Here is a 23,700-nt window from a genome sequence, read left to right on the forward strand (position 1 = left end):
TCCAAAACATTGCTAAAAAATACACGCGTAGTGCTTAGTCGCCCAAACTCCGAAAATCGCGTAGAAAAACCACTAAAAATCCGAAATTCTACGTGAATATAAACAGTCGGCGTAAGAAGCGGCTTTATCGTATCAAACATGATTAAAGAAGAATTTCTCAATTAAACTTCATTGGTTTTATTTTACTCAAGCTCTGGAACAGTAAACATCGAATACTCACGCACTCTTCGAACCAACTCTTGGTATATATTATTGGTAGTAAGTTTTTAAGAATAAAGTACTAAAATACCGCTCGAAGATTGCAAATTTCCAACGGAAATTGTTTGAATTGGAGTTTTTTTCGGCGACAAAGATGTAGAACTACGTGTTACAGGAAAAAAAATGTAGAATGTAAAATTAAAACCTTAAAGATCAAAACAAACTAAATCAAAGAGAAACCTTCGGCTGCGAAAAATGACGCCTGTTCACATGAACTGATATGGTAAATGAATCGTTTCTTTGAGAAACCGCACAAGTCCATTCGACACAATTGTTGGAAAATAGTAACAAAACTGATTAGCTCAAAATTTACAACTAATCCTTTTTTCTTTTTTTTCGGTGTGAGTTTCTATAATAACATCAAAAATAAATTGCGTAGACTTATCTTTTAATTAAAATAAAGATTTCAGCTCAAATGGTAATGCCTTAAAGTAGATTTTCATACACATAACGTTTGTGAGGTATGTTAAGTAAACGATTTGAATTTCCCTTTTTGCAGAGATTGAAATGTTCTTAACTACACTCTTAAATGAGTTTACCTGTAAGTAGTTTAGAGTAGTAGTAAGCTAAAACTGCGTTTGAGTAGAAAATTTAATTAATTTTGGCTACTTGCTACCAATAGTTGAGTTATTCGCTATGACAAATAACGCAGTTTTGTGTTTTTACTACCAATTTTTTGGTTGAAAAAAACTACTCAGAATCTGAGTTTGTATACTTTAAGGGCATTTTGAGTAGTTTTAACCAAGTTTCAGCTCAATTCAACCTACGTAATTTCATTTCAGAGTGCAACCGCTTAGTTGGTTTCGAGGTATGATGCTGCTCTAACAATCCAGTCGTCGTAAGTTCGAATCTCGGCTAGGCGGTGCTGCTAAATAGAGTCAGTAGGATTGTTGCACTAGCCCCGTAACCGTCCTGTACTCTAATAGCCGGCTGTGAAGTCTGTCGTTAAAGAAGGGTCAAGACGTTTAAGCCCAAGGCTTTGCTGTTTTTCTTCATATTAGAATGTGGAATAAAAAAAATCGACAAGAATCAGATAAACGTGTTATTGAAGTATGTATTTTAGCTTAGCTTTGCGATTTGTTTAGTCTCATGCTCTCTCATAATGGCAGGTGGGGCTCACACCCACGCTTTTTCGGTTGGTTTCCGAATGTTTTCTCACTAAATTGCTTAACTTCCTAATAAAACGAGCGGCAGTAGTTTAATGTGTAAAACATTCAAGTACCAACGGAAACAGCATGGCTCAACAGCCCCACCTACCCTTGAAAATCCAATATATTTTCATCCAATTCTTCATCCTTCCAATCATTCTTCGCATCAGACACTCTCCTTTTCCAAAATAGTTTACGTGATGACCGCGTAAAAGAGTAAATAAAAGGTAAATAAGTCTCTTTTGCTTATTCGAGCCTCCCCCTTTTCAATGGGCTCCCCATCCCCGTACTTTTTATATCCGCCTCTCGTCTCTCAACCATTTGTATATCGGTTATCGATCTGGCAATTCAAATTATTCACAAAAATCACAAGAGTGTCTATAAATAACAAAACCCACCTGGTGGTGGAGTTTGAAGATACGTCGCGCGCCAAATAAAGGGGTTGTGCAGTCTCTTTTGTCCAGCGCCTCTAGGGTTCAAAGGTACATTAGTACCAGCGAACCACATGCCCTGGCGGGTGTTCGAACCCACGAATCCGGTTATAATGTCAGATTATAGTGGTTGGACCCATGCACCTTCCAGCATTGGCAAACGGTAGGAGTCACAACGACTACTTGTTAAACATAGCTACATAGCATAGCCCCCCTCCACTCCCCCCATCACTCTCTTATCTTTCCGTTCCTTTTCCTTCACTCTAAAATTTCATTACTTTCTTCTACCGTCCCTTCGTCAATTGGAATTCGACCGAAAATATTCATAGCCTTCAACCTGCGCAAATGTTGGGTACATGCTGTCCTTACTCGCTGCCGCTCGTTCGGACTTAACTAAGGGATAATCCCTAATAGACAGTAAACCTAGGAAAATGCATGCACCTAAATAGTAGTGGTTTAGGGCTGCCCCCCGCAGTGGCCGGTGCTTCCGACGGCGGGTCACCGGCGCACACTCGCGGCCTACGGCCGTCTCGCCCTGAATCATCTAGAAAACATTTGCTACTAACACGGTAAATACGTCTCTCACCTTATAAGGTGAAGATGTATTTATAATCAAGAAATATGAGGTAAAAACCAGTATAAAAATTCTCTTTCGTAGATATATGCTTATATTATAATTGTAATCTTATTCTTACTATCATGGATTTTTATAAAGAAGTAAATGCAGTAAACTACAAGTTTATTACCCTATTACTAAATCGGCCGAAATATTTCATTCAATATCCCGCCGTCTCCATCTTTGTTGACCGCACATAGCAAAGTCAACAGCTTTGTCCATTGTTGTTGAACATGGTTTGATTTCCGCACGGTAGTTGGTAGTTGTCCTGTGAAAAATGAGTGCATCTGGCGATTCATCCGATGTTGCTGGCAGGGCTTCGACTGATCCTTTTTTTCTACCGCAGTCACACCAACGCGCATTCAAGTTCACACCATCCGTTTAGAGGTGGAATACGAACGCTATGCATAACACAACTGGCAGTTTGCTCAGTCAAACGCTGATTGCAGGCAGCAGTACGAACGCGTTCTAAAGCTTTTTGACATTTTCATTTCGATCAAGTTGCCTTTACCGTTTGGAGCAGCGAATGGCTGCAAAACAGTCAAATGACTGGCAATCACCACGCTAACGAAAAGCAACCGCACAATCGTATGATTCAATACTACAAAAAAACAACCACTACATGTGCATGGAAGAAGTCGGTCGGACTCCGTCCAATACAAACGAATATTTTGCTTGCGTCGGACCGACGTCCGGGTGACAAACTATTACTGTGAGCAGCCGATTTGGAGACAAAAAGAGAAACGAAAAAATACGTCACCGTATGCTTCCAGTCAGTTTGCAGTTTATATTCTCAAAGCGCAAAGCAAAACGGAAGATCGACTGTTTGCTTTTGCTGAGATGCCGCATGAATTGTAAGACGGCAGCAGCGCAAGCGGCAGATTGACTGGATCCAAAAAACAATCAAATGAGCGTTCAAAAAGAAGAGTTTGAATGCGGAAAGTTCGCATTCACGGCAGTCACATTCAACTTGCGATCCCTTTTCAAGCCCTGGTTGCTGGTTTCAACAACGAAGAAAGTGCACCAGTCGTTAAAATTGTGTTGTCGCAGAGGAAAACCGATGCTTTCCACTGATGGGATACTATTCAATAAAAACAAGCAGAAGCGGAATGTTTCTTATGCTTTTTTTTATTTCCCACAAAATATAATAAAACAATAAAATATACGCGGACTAAAACACGTTTTGTTGACGCAGTTGCGCTTTTATTAAGCGCTAAACAAAGGCGTTCGTAAAGCATGTTTTGATTGTTTAATAGTAGTAGTTTGTTTTTTGTTTGATTAAAGTTATTTGTTAACTACTTACCAATTCATGGTTTTTTATTGAGTAGTTATTTAGGCATTCCGAAAAATTTCGGCCTTTCGTGATTCGGCCATTCATGATTCGGCCTTTCGTGATTCGGCCTTTCGTGATTCGGCCATTCGTGATTCGGCCTTCTGTGACTGTTATTGAAATTAGGCCATTTGGATTTCGGCCATTCGTGATTCGGCCATTTGTGTTTCGGCCATTCGGTACCAGCCCAAAGGTTCTTATAACGGTTCAACCCCCTCCCCCCTATGGTAGCCCCCATACGAATGAAACACAAATTTCTGCATAACTCAAGATCTAATCAAGCAAATGAAATCATATTTGGCGTGGCATGTTGTTTCTATGGTGGTTCGAGACCCCTCGCCCGTCTGAACGGAGGGGGCTCTCATACAAATGAAACAAAAATTTTAAACAAACATGAGAATTATCCAGGGAACGAAAACACAACATGTGTATAGTATTTCTCGGGTAAGAAGCATGATCTGATAAAGGTTTGAACCCCTCTATAGTCAGGAATTGGGATGCTTGAGCTACTCTCAGTGCTACATTATGCACAAGAAGTTAAGCTAAGATTGTGCAAGAGAAAATTACGTTCAAACTGACAGGACAGATTTCTGAGATAACATTTTTGTCTATGAAATGCTTCTACATAGAAAGAAAAACCATGTCCGAAACTACCGATCCGAAGGTTAAATTAAAAATACACACCTACGTTTTTTCGTACGAAATGGGTATGAAAAGGGGAAGGCAGTGAAGATGCGTCCAAGATAGCTCTAACCATCCCAAGTTCCTATCTAGCACCTCCACGTGGTCATACCCGGTAATGCTCTTTCCTTAAGATTGAGTAGCAAAGCTAGGAGGTGCGATGCTGCGTGAATCCCAGCTGCCTGATATCAAAATTGTAGTTTTGGCCAAACGGCTGATCCACCCGGCCCCGTTGATAGGTAAGCCCCAACATATATTCTAATTGTTTGGTTCGTTCTAGCTCTTCAAAAACCTACTATACAATGGAAACATTGACCGTAAAACTTGCTAATAATGTACATGGATATTGTTGGGTTGTTGTACATGTAGGACTGATGGAAACTCAAATGATGGCATCATTATGATGCAACTATATCTGATGCAAAGGACTGCTGGTGAACTCGTTCTATTTTTATCAATATTAATTTCATTTCATTATATATCATGTGATAAATTCATTATATGACTGGATATTATTATTATAAGACTGGAGGATGGAGTGAGGAGTCAGCCGGAATCACTAGGAGGAAACTCCTGCCTAAAAGTCTGAAACAATATTTATGTTGCACTCTTCGAACAAACAAACCATCACGTGGGTTAAAGCTGGTGCAGCGAAATTGATTGTTACTTGGAAGGATCCTAATGCTGGAAGGAAATTCCTATAATCCCGGAATGCGCACAAGTGTCTCTGCTTGTGGGTCCGCCCAATCCCTTTTGGTCCTTTTATAATTGCTTTAGTGAGAAATTCATTTGACTATCAAATTTGGATCTATTATAAGTCTACCCACATACACTGGCAGGACCTTGAACTGACGGAGCATTCCCCCCCCCCTACCCCCATACATACATACCTACGTTTTTTTGCACAAAATAATTTAGTTCTACTCTGATATTACAGTGCTGTGAAAACGTTGCAATAGAAAATACTGTGACCTGTCAAAATTTATTATAGTTTACATGATATATTTCTAAGGTCGTCGGGTTTAATTTAACTTTTATTTTTTGTTACATTTTCAGTTTACCCAAATTTAAATTTTCACATCAAACATTTATTCTACACCAAGAAAGGGGTAAGCCTATAGAGTAAATAAAACAAGAGAAAGTTCCATAAAAAGAAATAGACACAAAGCCTTTTTTATACTAAGCTTTATTGCCGATATTACCCCATGGAAAAGACACCAGTAAGGTGTCGAAACGTCGGAACCACGACAAATCTTCGTCTTGATCATTTGATCTGAAGACTGCCCTGCCGAATATTATCAGCGGACAATTTTTGTTAAATTTCAGCCCAGCCGTTTGGAAACAAAAAAAGGGTTGTGCTATGTTGAAAAATTGAGCATTTTAAATAGGGGAGTGACGTCGTGGTTGGGCCACGTTTTGGAATTCGCCCATAACTTTCGTTTAATAAGGAATTTTGGAAATCTAAATACATCGTTACAAAGGTCTAAGAATAAGGTATATTTCTGGAAAGCTTTGAACTGATTGCTTGAAAAATAAAAAAGTTATAGGCATTTACATGAAGACAAAAAATGCTGTCACAGCCGGGCCATGCTGTACAGCTTGGGCCACCGCAGAAAATCTAAGACATACGTATTGAAATTCTATATAGAGACATGAAAAAAATGAATTCCGTGAACAACGGCTCATATAGGTACAAATACCCTATTTTTAATTGCATTTTTGGGAAATTCTGGCGATCTTGTAAAATCAATATTGCTACGATCGCCTTTTCCGAAATGTACAACTACCATGAAAAAACAACAAAAATCTAGGTTTTTATCGTATTAATTTTGCTTTATTTCATCACATTTTACGTGACTGACATTCGCTAGCGATTATTCCGCTTCTGCGCATAAAATTATGGTGGCCCAACCATGACTACCCAAGTGGCCCGACTTGTACAAATAGCGTTTTTCTAGTATTTCACCTTAGCCTTCTCAAACACCTTACTGGAGGGGATTTTTCTATAGTCTTCATGTGCAGCACAACACACTTCATACATTTTCAAAATTTATCTCGATAATTGCATTTCATGAATCATTTCTTGAAGAAAAGTTCATTGCTCGTGGAAAACTTTTTTTGGAAGATTTAGTCACTGAATTCAGTACGGGTGTTTTGAATACACGATAGAACCTCACAATATTGTGGAAAGTTAGCTATCACAGTCAGAAGTTTTACAATGATTGTATCATAGATATCATGAGTTACTAAAACTGTAAAATCGTGATGGCCCGACCATAACAGTGGCCCGACCATAACGACAATACCCTATAAATAAAAAAAACTTATAAAGATACGCCTACATGGGATGTATGGGAGAGTAACGTAGGACTACGCATCTGTATTTTGTCAGTTTTATAAGTTTATTAGAATTTGTGGCCCCACAAGCTTATATCTTATTTCCAATCTAAATATATAAAAGCTAACCCGAGTATGTGTGTATGTTCCGCCATATTTTCGGAACACTTGGACGGTTCCTTGATATAAGCAAATCAACAAAGAAAGATTGGCAAAAGCAGTTGTACAAGCAGCTGAGTGATGAAAGGTTAAAAAGGGGAAAGGTCAAAATAAAGCATTGTTTCTCCTTCATTATGAGAATTTTCGGAGAAAACAGATGTGAGTAATTCTAACATTGAATGACTACAATCGTATCTTACACATCGTAGACTGAGTGTGAAGATCGGATCCGAGTTTTCCGCCTCGTGCTGTAACATCTCCGGCGTACCACAGGGAAGCAACCTTGGACCATTGCCATTTTCCTTTTTTTATAAATGAGCTATCAACCTGGTTGTAGGTCATTTCATGCCGGCTATGTAAAAATCTTTAAGGTAATCAAAATGGATTCCGACTGCATTGAACTGCAACGTCTAGTGGACAAATTTGATGATTGGTACTGGGCATGATTACCGTCAGCATCTCAAAGAGCTTCGCAATCTCTTTTTCCCGCAAAAATAAGCCTATAGCTTTTAGCTACAAGATAGCGGGAAATGGGTAACATCGCGTCCATTATATTCATGATCTTGCTGTCATCCTGGATAGCGTACTAACTTTCCATATGCACTAAAGGGTGCCCCACATAAAATTGCATCACGGAAGAAACGCTGTAGACCCACAATGGGTATTTTCTCTTGTAAATTTGGGTAGAAGTAGTTTAGAGTGTATTGTTTACACTGTATTTCTGTCGCGGTCAGTTTTTCGAAAATTGGGAAGAATGGCGTCACACGAAAAGCAACGTGCGAATTTATTTTGCGCAAGCACCTGGAAAATCCTCAACTCTCTCATCATGGATGATGAGACTAACATCAAGGCGGACTTCTGGCAGCTACAGGAGCTACTGTTCCTTACCGCCCAGCACAAGTTTGATGTTCCGGAGGAAGTAAGGATGCAGAAACTCTCAAAGTTTGCCAAGAAATACTTGATTTGGCAAGCGATCTGCTCATGTGGCAAACAGAGTGCGCTGTTCGTGACTACCGGGACTGTAATCGGGCAGATCTACTGCAAGGAGTGTCTACAGAAGCATCTGCTTCCTCTGTTGAAGCAATACAAGGGATCTACGATTCTGGTCAGATCTAGCTTCGTGCCACTATTCAGTAGATCTGTCCGTTTACAGTTCCGGTAGTCACGAACGGCGCGCTCCGTTTGCCACATGACCAGATAGATCGCTTGCCAAATCATGTATTTCTTGGCAAACTTTGAAACTTTCTGCATCCTTACTTCCTCTGGAATATCAAATTTGTGTTGGGCGGTGAAGTACAGTTGCCTCGGAAGCTGCCGGAAGTCCGTCTTTACGTAAGTCTCACCATCTATGATGAGATAGTTGAGAATTTTCCAGGTGTTTGCGCTAAACAAATTCGCGACGATACTTTTTAGGTGACGCTAATACACTCTGAACTACTTGTATCCAAATTTTCAAGAGAAAATACCCAATGGGAAATATTCTACAGCGTTTCTTCCGTGGTGCAATTTGATGTGGGACACCCTTTAAGTAGCTAAAATTTGCTAATTGGGAAGCTAGTACTTAGTAAGTAACTAGATCGTTGCGCGTTTTCCCCGGATAGTTTACTTACAGGACTTCATATTGGTCTAAGTTCAAAAGAAACCAAAACAGCAATGAGCTGTTGGGACGGGAAATTTCTGTAACATTATTTTCTTAGATGTAAATAATTAAAATTACAGAAATCAAGAAATATGTCTAATTGCCGTCTCTTTCTGGAGAGCAATGCGAATACACAGTAAATGCATGGAGCAGTTTTTCTTTGAAACCTTTTGTTAGTTTGTATAACCGAGCAATTGAAAAATGAATTTTTAAGAGATATCGCGTAACATTACATTAAATACATCTTTTAAAAATCGATTGGTGTATTTCATTAAATTCTGAGACACTTTGGTTCTTGCAACTTTTTGATTGAAACAACAGTAATTGTACACTTACCTGTATAAATAACCACGATGTGAACAGCGAAAGGCTGCTGTACTGTCCGTTAAATCGATAGTGATAGGCATAGAACGAGAAGTGGTACAGGTAGAAAAATCTGCAAAAAAACGGAGACGTACAAAATAACCACCGTTAATCATTTTAATTAAGAAGCGGGAAAATAATACCGCCGGAGTAGCGGGTAAAATACATAACTCAAGCGGAGACTACAAATTGCACCAATTACTTCGCAGTGTGGACAAAACACAATATCACTTTATCACCTCTTGCGTTGGAATTTATCGTTTTCCGGTGGCTGTGCCACGGTGACCGGCAGCAGGAGCAGTAACAATGGATGGATTCAAATCGACAGGATTTGTATGTCCCGAAGATCGAAGGAAAACCACACCGGTCCGGTGGTGATGGTCGTTCAATATCTTCGCCGTTCGCCGCCAATAAATAAGACAAATTTGAATTTATAGCTCGATACCGCTTGCCCGTCCAGGACTTGTGTACATGCATGAATGGACTCTTCCTAGATGTTTCTGGGCTAGAATGATTTAGATAACGTTTGTATTTATGCCCGGATGGATCCTGCCGGCAATGCGTTTTCCTTAAACTTTGCACGAAGGGAAACCAAGTAGCAGCGAAGACAAGACGACATGAAAAAAATCTTAATTCGGTGTTGTTGGGCCTTCCTCCGCTTCGGGTGGAAGGCCGTTTCGCGTTTACTTTTCACTTAGCAGTTCGAAAATGTAAGCTGTATTTAACGATTTAAAGTTAGTTTTTGTTTGCCGCTATGTATAGACCGTGCTTGCTTTATCATTGACTTCCTGCTACATTGTGGGTAAAACTTTTGAGTAAACTTTTTGTTTGAAAAAGTAAAGTTGTAGAAAACAAAGAAAAAAAGAACTGAAGGCATAAAAAATTCCGATCTCATAATTACTGGAACACTGGGCAAGAAGGAATAACAGAGAAACTCTAAGAATGTGTTTAAATTGTTAATGTTGCTAATGGCGTGACAGCTGCTGTAATAAGTTCACAACAGTGGAAAACCCTTCTTAGAATTTGTTCACGTCACTACAGTAGAAGAGCTGTATTGGTCAATTTTTTGATACTTGACATTTATCTGCAAAAGCAACGGACACTTTTCCTCATTGCTCACTCTTTGCTGATTCACCCATCAATATAAAGCCATCCTGTCGAAGTGAGAAACCACTTCAGCGATTTATCTCCTAACCGACGCCATTCCAGGGACAGTTCAGAACATCAGATTTAGCGCAAGCAAACCCTACCATTATAGTGGCACTTCATAGTTGATTTCCCGCTCTCCCGAAGGTGTAGAAAAGAACCCGACTAGGGATACGATCAACAGATACCACCGCAATTAAGTTTTGTACTCGCCCGTAAAACCGATATAAATGGGATATAATTTTGCCAGCCTTTATCGTTTCGTATTTAAATTTTAATTGAATTGTTCGATAGCTGTAGCTGATTCCGTTTAGTTTTGCTATGATGCTCAACGGATGAAAATATGTGGGAGTCATTTAGAGGTTCAATAGGTACATAGTTCGAGTAGGAGCTCGAAATGGTTGGTTAATAAAAGTTGGCCCATAAAAGTTGACACTCCAACGGTGGTAACACTGTTCGAAAAGTATAGAAATAACCTAAAAAATTAGAACGTTAACGTGGTTACTATGTTCCCTCTGTATTTTTATGCTCAGAAAAGAGACAATTCGTCTAAAAACATACGTCGTTAAATACAATTTATTAGCTTTAAAATAATATTATGTATAGTAGTGCTGTCAAGTGAAATGAAACCCAAAACAGGCAGTGAGTACACTCAGAAGTTTAAAATGGTTCATTTTTAACATATTTAAAGTAGTACCCGTCTTTGTTATATACATACTGTGATTGGTGACCATATTTCATATAACAAACTTTCACAACTCAATCATCAGGTTAGCAATGACCATGCGTCTCCGTCAGATGAAATTTAGTGGAAACGCCTCATAGTGCAAATATGACTTAACCGTTAACATTTGTGTGCTGATTCGAGCCGTTATTGGCGTACGGAGCCTAACCCGGGAGCACAATTATTGCTGGTTTGTGGGTGAGGTTTTAATGTGGCGCTCGCTCTAATAGAGGCTGCAAATACTGCTCCGTAAATGGAAACGGTTTCGTTTCGTTCAGCGCCACCGTTCGGTTCAACAGGTGGTCTGGGCGGGACCCGTTTGGTGATGGTTCTTCTAATCTGCTGGCTTTAGTTTTGGCATTTAAGTGGATAGCTTGCAGCACGTAGGTATACCCGTGCGAATGACGCGGAACGGGAAACAAAAGGAACCGACCGACCGGTGTGGCTCCTTTCTTTGAGCCGAGCGACTCTGGCACCGTGTCGATGGGCGTCCTCCAGGTGCTATTTACAGACACACTATTGTGTGTTATCTGCCACGCTTCGGTCGCTCTCGTCGACGGAGGGATGGTTACCGAGCGCTGGCATATGAATTCAACAGCTCGCGTAAAATATGATCAATTTTAATTTCTTTATTTCCTAGTGCAGTTCGACCGTTACAAGCGGACCAACAAAGTTTCACCGTTTCACAGGACACACCCAACCCAGTAGTGTAGGCGAATTAATAGTGCTCTGTTTGTTTTCCGGTCTTCGAAATGACTTTCCACTTTAGCAATGGATCCTTGCGGTGTGTAGCAAGAAAAGTAGGAGTGGGTTTGCCAATACGCGCGCTCGACCATAAACATTGGCCGTGGGGTGTGGTGTGGGCGCGTGAAAACTAGGCTGGATCCGTCCCAGCTACAAACAGTTAGTGTCATTATTAGCAGTAGCATTCTTATTATTGGTGTACTAAATTTAATGGGTCATGGGTTGTCTACAACAGAAAGCAGTACAATGTGAAGCAGTTACAGGAAAAGAAACATTGAAACAAGATTTTAACGGTAGGCATCGTAAATTATAATAAATGCTGCCGGTAGTCACTTATCGCAAGCAATGAATGAGGACGGATGGATTCAAAACTTCTTGTGTTGTTTTCACGAATAGCCCAATACACACAGCTTTTAAATAATCAGCTACCCTTACAGTTATAGTCCAATATGTATAAGTATCCTACAATCATGAAGTTATTACAGTAAAATATTCAGATATTAATAATAATTTTAAGTTCATTTTTTTGGTCTGATTCAAAACTATATGAAATGATGCGATGGCGAGAAACGTAGTTTACAGTTCAATAGCGTACACATTGGGTTTACACATTGGTTGTCCTTTTGTTTGTTTATAGAAATTTTTCATGACTTTCGAAATAAACGTCCAATCACGTTGCACAAATGTCTTACTAACTTTTTTTGAAAAAAATTGGTTGCTCTGGAAAGAGCCTTTTGATGATGGTGACTATGAGTTTCCATCAACAATTTGCTTTAACTTGGCTTCCCGAACAAATCATTTGGTCGTCAGCTCCTTTAGATATGTGAGGCGGCAACAGGCCCAATTAAGCGTCCTTGAGCCCGTTCATCCAAACCAAACATCTTCGTGGTAACCAAACCGTGCCTTTGTCTTGAGCGTAGGCAAAGAAGGCGGAGATGTCCATCCCGGAAAGAGTTGTCGGTCAGACGGCTTCCGACACAAGCGAACCTTTTACTTGTGTCTGCCCGTCGTCGTCCGATAATTTCGTATTAAAATGGTATCGGGAACCACTTGACCCATCGGCTGGCCAAACTGGAATGAGTACAAGGGCACACTCACAGTTGTAAAACCGTACTCACACTGCTTGTGTTGAGTAATCATCATTATCGGTAAGGCAAATTTAATTATCAATGCTTATTCCAAACTGTCAAACAAAGAGGTTAGTCGTTGGATGGCCTCATTTACCCTATTTTCAAGAAAGGAGATCGACTCGAGTGTAATAATTCTCGAGGCATAATATTGTTCGATTCTGCTTGCAAGGTGCTCTCCAATATTCTATTAAGTAGCAAAGCAAAGCAAAGCCTAGATGCTACATTCCGTTATCGAAACTTGACCTTCTGTTTTTATACAACAGACTTCGCAGGCAGCTGTTAGAGTGCAGAACAATTGCAGGGCCAGTTGCTACGATCCTATTGACTCTTACAGCCTCTCCCAGTCGAGATTCGAACATACGACGACTGGCTTATTAGGCCAGCGTCATACCTCGGAACCAACTGTTAAGTAGACTAACTAAATCGATGATAAGATAATCCTGCATCAGTTTCTAGGGAGTCATCATATGTTTGTTGTCTTTAAGACGGCGTACGATTCAGTCAAACGAAATGAGCTACGCCAGAAAATGCTAAAATATGGTTTTCCGACGAAGCTAACTCGTGTGACGCTGGTTGGGTCAACATCATGTATCAGGTCAGAATAGTGGATGAAACCTCAGCCGCTTTTGTGGCTATTCAACATTGTCTTGGTAGGTGCAATACGAAGAGCAAAATAGCGGATAACGTCAATACCATTGAAATTAAACCGCAGAGTAACGGAAAAGGTCTTCAGGCTTTTCAAATCGAAAGCGTCGAGATTGTGGCTTATTATTGATACTCGCAAAACGGAATAGATGATTGTCGGCAGCGGTCGTGTGAGTGGAACGATATGAAATAGTGAATATATGAAGGAATTCTTATACCTTGGTACGCTCGTGACATGTAACAACGATGTAAGCTGCGGAGAAAAATGATGCGACCGCGAATCGGGCTTTCTGCAGATTACGTAGCCAGCCTAAATTTCCAGCTGGAGACTCTTTACAAACAATTTCGTGGCAACGAAATCCAGAAAACTTTGAGGCGTGTTATCGACCTTTTTAATCGCTTCATCCAAGGCAAATACGATGCTGGCGGGTACCATTTTTTCCCAGACTTGTTCAATGGTTATAGCGTCCTGAAACACGACGGCGGCCTTGTTTGCTCCTTTAGCAGTTATTGACGGTGCGGCGTAGAATCAGAAACTGATTGTATTTGTTTATACCACCAGAATGTTAGAGGACTTCATACTAAATTCAAGATCATCATTATCTTAGTTGGCGAAAAGTGACGCGCTGATTCTCACCGAGACCTGGCTGGATAACCGATTCCATTCACGCATTCACCGTAGTTTTTTAGAATGATATATAATGCTTACCTCAATGACCGTGACCTCATCAATACTCACAAAGCAAGGACGAAGAGGTGTACTTACAATCGTCGCTTATTGATACAATGCTTTCGAATCAGCAGTCATTAATTACTGTGAACAACTTAGATTTAAATAAATAAAGATAATCGAACATCTATCTTGGGTTTATCAACATTCTTTATGTGTTTTCTACAACCTCAAAGTGTGTTGATCATTATATTGATTCTACATAAATACACTGCTAGAGGCATATAGAGTGCATTGCATTGATATGCAGCGATTAAATTCACGTTAACGAATAACCTGGGTGACTGGGTCTTGGATACAGTGTTTGCTAATGTAATGCAGTCGATCAGTGCGACGTGATCCAACCACCTGAAGCTGTTATTGTAAGGAAAATTCTCATAATGCAAGAAATAAAACTTGATATAGTGTATAGTAAAGCTTAGTGTCCGCAGTACAGTTACAAAGCAGGAAACACTTTTTAATTTTTTTTAATATTCAAAGACATGTGCCAAATACTACCCTCAACGACCGTTATATATACACTCCACAAAACAGAACAAAAGACGTAAATGATATTACCCCTTGAAAAAGACACCAACAAAGTGTCGAAACGTCGAGAAAACATCAATTCTCAGTCTTGATAAATTTCTCTGAAGACTGCCATGCCAAATATTAATAGTTGAAATTAAATCCAGTCGATAAAAACACAACCTGAAACTCTTTTCCTTCATTTGAATGTGACTACTCTTTTGTCAACTTCCCTCCTGTTGTCCCCTAGCCACTTGTAAATCTATCTTCTTTTCGGTAATCCCTATAAAGCGAGACCTTTTGTCAACCTTCCTGCTCCTCCTTCTGTCACACAGCTAATTATGCATCAGTTTGCCCTATGGAAATCCCAATAACAAAAACGAAACAAAGGTTTTTGACGTAGGACTATGTCTTTGTTTACTATACTAGGACTGGGTAGCACTTTGTGAAAACGAAAATAGAAGTGTAACGTTTGAATGAATGATTTCAAATGCTAATAAGGCTTATGCAAATTTGAAAAAAAGTTTATGTCCTGGTCTCAAAATATTGTTCAAGGGGGGGGCAAGAAAAAAATAATAACATCAAACCTTCAATAACTAAACAAAAGAGAAGAAACCAGCGTATATTTTTCCATATTATTAACAATTTAATACAGATATTTTGTACAGTACTTAAATTTTAGTTCAAACCGAACCAAACTTCGATATTTTTCGACCCAAGCACATAAAGTAAGGATCCTGGTAGAGATGAACCAGAGGTGAAAATGGCAGTTTAGGTCCCTACCACTTTTTTACTTGAAACGCATATACTGTGCTACCGACATGTTTTAAGAAAACAAATCTCTGAAACTATTCACGTTTGAAACCGCTTATTTCTTGGTCAACCTTTTAGTCATGAATATCAGGCCATTCATTCCTTTGTTGATGCTTGTTCTCCAACAATAACGTGTTCACCTTTGCTTATTAAGGATGCAAACTGTTTCGTAAATTTCAAGTTTCGAACACTTCAGTCACATCCTTCCTGCATGCATCCAATTCATGGCAAAGAACTGTATCTCTGTGTTTTACGGTCCTACCATGCAAAATTAGGGTACGTACTTGGACACTTTACCGAATAAAACGACCAATTTGGAGCTCCTCAATTCGTCGTGTTTCTATCTTATCTAGTACCTATGACGCCAATTGCAATTCGGAATTTCTCCGTCAACAGCGGTACAGAATTTCACTCATATATATGTTTGATTGATTTTTGGCTCAATCTAATTCGTTGAATTAAAATGGAACGAGCAAACGAACGCCAAAATAGTCGCCTGTGACTTGCAATAGGAACCATAAAGGTTAGTTGGTGAAAGAAAGTTGATCAATAATAACGGGATAATTGCTTTAACTTTGCACATATTGGATAATTTATAGATGTAAACTCGTTGAACTGTAAAAAATCTGCTTTTCAATAAAGAATGCAACATAATAATATAACTCTTTATTTTTTTTCCCCTTCACATTTCGAAAATTTTTGATGGGGGGGGTGACATAAACTTTTTTTCAAATTTGTATAAGCCTAACTACTAAACTACTGAACGAAACTGAACAATTTATATGTCGTTAGATAGACAAAATAACCAGCAATTTTATTAAAGGGGTAAGAGAGCAATTTTATGGAGGGTGTAAGCGGAGGGGGGCTCCTATACAAATGAAACACATATTTCCTCAAAACTCTAGAACTAATCAAGCAAAGGGAACCAAATTTGGCATGTCATGTGGGGGATTTTGGATGCATGAAATTATTTTATGATGGTTCGAGACCCCTCACCCCTGTGGTAGGAGGACAAGGACTCTCATACAAGTAAAACCGAAATTTTTGCGTATGTGCAATATTTTCTCCTATATGTAACAAGCGGTAAGCTGTAAAAGTAAACTAGTAAAACCTTCTCGGAGCAAAAGACAGTGAATCGACGCCGCTAACTTACGTGCCTGTTGCCATTCATGTCAAAAGAAAAGGACATTCGCCTGGCACGTCAAATTTGCGATGAACGTGCTTTGGCTTTAATGTTATTTGTAATCAATGACCCTTTTAAATGCCACAAGCGAGTTAAAGTAAGATTATTGAAACATGTCAAACTAAGCATAATGGTATTTAATACAATAATCTGGGGGCTGGTCGTCATTCATTACTATTTTAACCTTTATGATGTACACAAGTGATTTTTAAAAGAAATCTCTATGTCTCCATGCAAGAGAAACACAACCACTTTTGCTTATTTGGACCTCCCAACCTTTTGTCTACCCTTCACTGCTTATTCCCTTTTGCCAAGAAACGCGTAAGTCATGATTGATGAAGAACCGTCCAAGCGTTTCAGAGTTATGGTCTCCCCCTATTAAGGACCCCCCACCCCCTTTTGTCAATCAGCACGGGTGGGGGAGGGGGTTTATGTCAAGGAACATGAGTGCCAAGTTTGGTGCATTATGAGCTATCCCTCCCTGTTTGGGACTCCCCCCTTTTGTTAACCCCTCATGGGTGATTCCCTTATTTCAAGGAATATGTGTGCCAAGTTTGGATGATGGTGTGTCCAGTTTTGGATGATGGTGGTGATTTTATTACAACTTTCAGCAGAGTGAAATAAAATTACTTGAGCTTATGACCTGGCTCTTCAAGAGGTTATAAAAACCTTTTGAAGAATAGGCCACATGGTCGGAAGGCAGTTTTATAGCGGTCGTTTGTAAGTTCTGGTGGAGCTCACTGCAATATATTAAAGGGGGAGTACAAGTTAGCGCGGTGCATACCGACATCAAAGCAGCGTTCGATCGCGTTGATCACACTAAACTGCTAGCCAAACATTAACCTCTAGATGCTGGTGCTTCCGCTGCTCTTTAAACTGAAGAGTACTGAATCTTGCGACATGCAGAGTGCCCCGGCACTTCTCAGGGTAGCAACGTTGGACCCTTTCTATTCTAATTGTATTAGAGCGATGTTTGCATGATAATTCCTTCAGAATGCAGAATCGTGTACACTGATGATCTGTAAATTTACTTTGTAAGCTTAGCAAAGCTTAGGTGCTACATTCCGTTATCGAAAATCGATCTTCTGTTTTTTTATACGACAGACTTTGCAACTAGCTGTTAAAGTACACAATTGCGGATTGTTTAATTTTAATGTTAACTGTGAAACATTCGACAGTCGTTTACGTAATAGCAATTTATTTTAATGTTTGCTGTTCTCATATAAACCCATTTGTCAAATAACGCAAAATAAAATATTTCTAACGTATTTCGAAGGTAATAATAATAAGTGAATAACCGAAAGAAGGGAAATGAAGAAAGGAACTGAAATAATCTTGGTATAATTGGTGGTGATAAGCTTGTCTTTAATAACTTCGCCATTTTATAGGATGAAGATTGCCAGTACAATATGTACAATTGGCCAGTACAAGGATATGTCAAAACTAAGACCAAAAGCGGCTCACGCGGTTCGTCCTCTCGATAGATCTTTGTCATCGTAAAAAAAGCAAAGAGCTCTTTCATAAGCATTTCCTACCCGTCGTATTTACAAACGGACACGAAACAAAAAAGGCAAAGATAATTCCGAAGTTTGCAGTTCCAGCTAGTGCGCGAATCTGGTAAAGTGAATGCGAAGATGCGAAAAGCCTTTCGCAAGAATGGCAAAAATATGTGTATGCATTACCATCATTCGTCTGTAAGCATGCGGAACTTACCAACATAAGCGGTAAACAATGGTAGTTTACGTACGCTTCGTTTTGATAGGTGACCCAGGAAAGACGAAGATGAACTTCCAATTTGATCCTTCCTATTGGGGATACTCATCTCTCCATCACTATATCTCGTGTTTTTTTTTTGTTTTCCTCCGAAGGAAATACACCAGTAGGATGATTCATGACAATTCATCAATTCTGTGTCAACCTAGTAAGCCTAAGTAAGACATAAGTTTCAACAGTTTTTGCTGTGGCGTTTTTACCCGTTCTTGTAACCACTTGTACCTACCCAAGTGTTTCTGTAACAGTTAAAAACGAATATTTGGGTCACAACTTAAAATTTCAGTCAATTTTCATGACAGCTAATTTTCTCAAAACAATTTATCCCAGTTGAAAATGAATCACCCTAAACGGTGTGCAACTGTCGAAAAGACTGAGTCCAGTCGTGGGTGGGGAAATGGATCAACAACGCAATCCTGCAGGACACTCGCCTGGACGAAATCGACCCGAGTCCGGCGTTGCGAATAGTAGGTAGTAACATTGTTCCAATTCAGTCGGCATTCGGTCCGATTCGCTATTGTTAGCAAACATACATATATATGGTATGGTGAACCGAGCGGATGAAAACAAACGAATTTTTATTGTTAGTGTTGGCAGGCATGCTTGAGCATGCAAGCATGCTCCGGCGCGAACCGGAGGAGACCCAATCAACTTTCCGGACGGTGTTAATGGAGTGGGTCACTTTGGCTGTACATTTGCCGGCTGTATAGGCTCTGGTGATGATTTTTGTGCGAGGCGATGTGAGTATTTTTTTTTTTCGTTATTGAGATGGCATTCCTACCTCGGTCAAAAACTAACCGGATCGTGCTGATGGACTCTCAAAAGGCACGAAATGGAGTGTACACGCTTTTTTGCTTAAGTTTGCCGAGAGTGCATTGGATAATTGGAATCTGGTCCTGTATACAAACGGTCGATTTTTTCCGAGTATGATTACGATTATGAATTGAATGAATGGAAGATTTTTTGTGCCTTATAAAGATTCGTATTTGATTTCTTGTTATTTCTGAATTTTTTCTTCTATTTCTTCTCTATGTGATACACTGTAACGATAATTATTTGTTGTTTTTGGCAAGCTCGGAACAAAATATTTCCATCTAAAAGGCAATATTCCGCACACGTGTGTCGCCGATGTTTTTCCCATCAACATAATAGGGAAACCCTTCAAGATCACCCTTTCCTCGGTCGGTTGCGTCGTTAATGAACTCGCACTTGATTGGGTGCGAAATTTGATTTGTCCATCATTTCACTGTTTATTCGTGGAAACAATTTCCCAAACCAATAATGCCCCGAAGAGAAAGGCAGCCGGGCAGGCAGGCAGGCAGGCACAGGCCGTATGATGCTGTGTGTTGCTATTTAGCTAAAAGCACAATCCCAGTTCAGTCATCTCCGTGTCATGGCCACACGCTCGCTGTGTAGGTGTATGTGTGTTTGTGTGATTGTGAATGTACAATATACATGCCCCTTCGGAAAATAACAAGCTACAGTGTAAACAGTCTTCAATCACGTCAGCTTGGTTCTGTTTTCTTTCCATGGTTGACGGGACAAATGGCGAAGAGTAATCTGGATTTTCTGGTGCGCATTTTCAACTGTTTCTCCTGTCGCAACGGGCAGACTTTTGCCGGAACAAGTGCGTGATTGAACCAGATGTCGCTCAATAGTTGGTTCATATAATTTCAGCCTATTCGAATGGAAATTTCTTGAATTTTTAGCATTAGATTGTTATGATACCAGGTGGATTGAAGCAAATTTTTGTTGCATCATTTAATCTTCAGAGGTACTTTTATTAAGATGTTTCGGGTAAACTGACTCTATTTAGTATTGATTTAAAATTTTCCTTTGCTTTACATCACATGAAAATCACGTTATATTTGTAACCTCAACTTTGTACCAATAAAAACTATGTTACGCTTTGGAGCAACATCAACAAACAAACGAAAGGAGCATCCATGAGTAATCCACATTCATCTGTTTTATGTAACCTTTTTGTGACAAAACAGCATCAGTATTTCCTGTTATGTTCTATACTTCCTAAACAATTGAACCTATTATTCGTGCTTATCATAAAATCATGAGTTTTCATGTCCTTTAGAGTGATTCAAATTTTATTTTATCATATTTTTGGTAGAGGCCAATACGGATTACTTTTGCTAGACACACAATCACGTTCCATTGCATAAACGAAACGGATTCTAACAAAATATTTCTATAAAATTCATATCTTGAAAGTAATTTATCACTAATAAATCAGTCAGGGTACAGTTGCATCGTCTGAGCTTTTCCTGCTAGCAAAGTTGTTACAAACTAGTCGTGACAACCGATATATGACTAATTGCTATCGTCTTTCTGTTTTAAATTTTTCGATACCCAAACCCGTCGGGTACGGGTACAGGTACGGGTAAATTAACTGTTACCCGACCATCTCTAGTTTTTGGTCATTCTTGATTGCGTTTTTTGGTCGACATTTGAGGTGTTTTTCGGCACTTCTTACTGCTGTTGTATCGCCATTTTAACGTCTACGTCGCTTATTCTTTATCTATTATGTACTTTCGTGTCTTTTAAAGCCTTTTTGGCATTTTTGCCGCTTCGTTGGTATTTTTACGGCATCTTTTCTTCGTATTTTTATCGTATTTGATCACAACTTTCTCGTCATCTGTCCATCATATTTTCGCTGCCGCTTCGTCGCCTTTTCACCGTCTTTTTGTTGTTTATTTGCTGTCTTCAGTCGTTCTTTTGTGGTCCTTTCTTATCTACTGGTTATCCTTGCGACACCTTTTCGTTATCTTTTTGCCATCTGTCGAATTTGTATCGTCTTTTAATGTTTCTTTTGTCAGCTTTTCATTTGTATTTTGCATATCGCTGTTTTGTGTCTTTTTCTCGGCTACTTTTTGCCGTTTTAGCGTTTTTTCGTTGTTATTTTCTCGTCTTTTCATCATTTTTTGTCGTAGTTTCGTCGGTTTGGGTTGGTGTCTTTTTGCAAGCTTTTCGATACAACAAAAATATTGTCAGTTTATTATCTTTTCGTCATGCTTTTGTCATTTTTCTACAGATTCTTCTTCTTTTTGTTTGTTTTGTTACGTTTTAAAAACGTTTTTTGTCGTGTTTTTTGTTTTCATTGCCGTTTTGATGTTTTTTTTATCGCCTTTTACTGTATTTACATGTTATATTCATTATTCTGTCATATTTTTGTCAACTTTTGATCTTTTACTAAAGGTGGAGCAGCGTTTAATGAGGAAGAATGGTAGCCTGGATGATATTGCGAAACTTCGATGTGGGGCCAAAAATATATTGCATAGTACAAGTACTGAGTGGGTCTCTAACCCACACTCTCTCGGTTTGCGCCCAAGTGTTTCGACAATTAAACTATCAGTACACGACACCCTATATTAGATAATCTCACATCTAGTTTCGATCACTCCAGTATAACCAGCTACTTGGCTATAAAGGACAATCTTATTCGCTTGACTATAATGTAGGGACATATAATAAGGATTTTGAAGTTTATTCGCACTACAGAAATCATATTAAAAACTGTTAAAATGTGCTTAGAAACATAAACGAAAACATTTCGTCTTTTTTCGTACTCCATGCAGAAAACTAGGCGATAACTAAGCGAGGAAAGCTTCTAGAGACTTACTGTCCTATGCGAGAACGTGTGTTTTAAGTGCTTCCTCAATTGCTTAGAACGTGTCCTTATAAAATGCAGCTAACTATAATTCAGCTATAATTCGCTATAGCTGTACACCTGATAGAGATTGATGTGTCATTTCTTAAACAAAGTTGATTGCGTTTGTATTTTCTACAGCTTTGCCAAAGAAACTAGGGCACGCGAGGATATTCCCATCACGCTACTAATTTCGGCATATATTACCTGTTTTGGCTACTTTCCCAAATAAAAACTTTGCCGCTATATAACAATACTGAAAGCTGAAACGAATGTAGCACTCAGAGGCTTTAATGTGCTATAACGATTTTCATAAAAATGTAAGTAATTTGCTAAATTTTATTCAATAAACATCAAAACCACTATTTTCCCACTAGCACGTAACCAGGCTGAAAAACCAGAAGCAATCGCTTACGCGTATTCGCTCTTGATGAGGGTTTGGAAAACACACAATTATGATCACGTTTACTTATTCTAGAAACTAAACAGCTGTGAATATGCTATCACAGAACAATTCTACTTCTTTTTATCACGGAAGAACACAAAAATTCCCCTCTGATATGAGAATATAAATCAATTTTCATTCACTAGCCATTAGCGATGTAGGCAATAGCGACAAGTTATCCATCGGTCTCTCTTTTAATCTGTTTTTGAAAAGCATTTAATCCCTGTGCTGGCTATTTCGGCCGGTCGGATTTAAAAAAAAACACAGACACCACTATAGAAAATGGGCTCAATTTAACCGCAGCGACTTCATCATTTTTCGCGACTATAACTCAAATTCAGTAGCGTTTTTAAGACTAAAATACACGCCGATATTCAGTAAACATTATTCTATCAACTAGTATAAAAATCTTGTCTCGAATAAATATAGTTTCAACGTAATTCCTGAATATTCATTAGGCTACCGCTTAACGGGCTGGAAATATCATCCCGTACCCTATGTCTTCATCTACTAACAAAAAAGGTGGTTAGTTTACTTGTAATGAGCCAATGACCCACATAACACATTATCTTGCCGTACTCTAATTAGAGTCGATGGAGACAAACGGCACCTCCCAAGTAACAATGTGAGTTTTATTGTACTCTTATGGTGGTCTTCAAGACCAATTTTGGTCTTAAATGCCATCATAAGAGTGTAATAAATCCCAAATTGTGACTTGGGCTATACATGTTAATAGTACTTGGCATAAACTTCGAGAAGAAGCACTGATTTCATGTCTCCACTTGCCCCATTCTACTCTATTGTCCCGTGAAGGTATGAAAAAATAAAGCTTGAATATGCGATATCTTAGGATGCAAGGGTCCTAAAGATTTGCGGTCTGCTGCAAAAAGGTCTGTGCCTAGGGGCACGAACGAGGGGCTCACGTAGGACTACCAATGCATGTGCAATTCGATAAAGTTTGACCTTGCAAATATTTATCACTCAAATGTTTAATTTGCTGTATTGTATATAATAAATGTTCTGAAACATTCCTATACATTTTGACAAGAATACAAGAAGATCAGTTTAAATTTCCTGAATGCCAGTGCTCTGCACATCAGTTTTATCCGTTTCGCATTTTGTAAATTTTGGTGCGAAGTAGCATTAGTAAACTCTGTTAACGTAATGTTCACTGTTCACTGGGTAATGTTCACTGGCTTAAGAACCTTGCTCGAATTGTAAAATATTTGTCATTGGACGC

The 23,700-nt window shown here is 39.1% G+C and overlaps 1 protein-coding gene across 1 annotated transcript in view; it reads right to left on the bottom strand.

The window, feature by feature from the left end:
* The window catches only part of LOC128734794 (uncharacterized), a 197,616-nt gene that overhangs the window by 12,319 nt on the left and 161,597 nt on the right, over nucleotides 1-23,700 (bottom strand). Inside the window, exon 9 of the mRNA XM_053829145.1 lies at nucleotides 8,936-9,035. Coding sequence (XP_053685120.1) covers nucleotides 8,936-9,035 — 100 coding nt within the window. The remainder of the gene's footprint in view (nucleotides 1-8,935; nucleotides 9,036-23,700) is intronic.

Source organism: Sabethes cyaneus, chromosome 2 (genome assembly GCF_943734655.1).
Source record: "Sabethes cyaneus chromosome 2, idSabCyanKW18_F2, whole genome shotgun sequence".
Lineage (NCBI taxonomy): Eukaryota > Metazoa > Arthropoda > Insecta > Diptera > Culicidae > Sabethes > Sabethes cyaneus.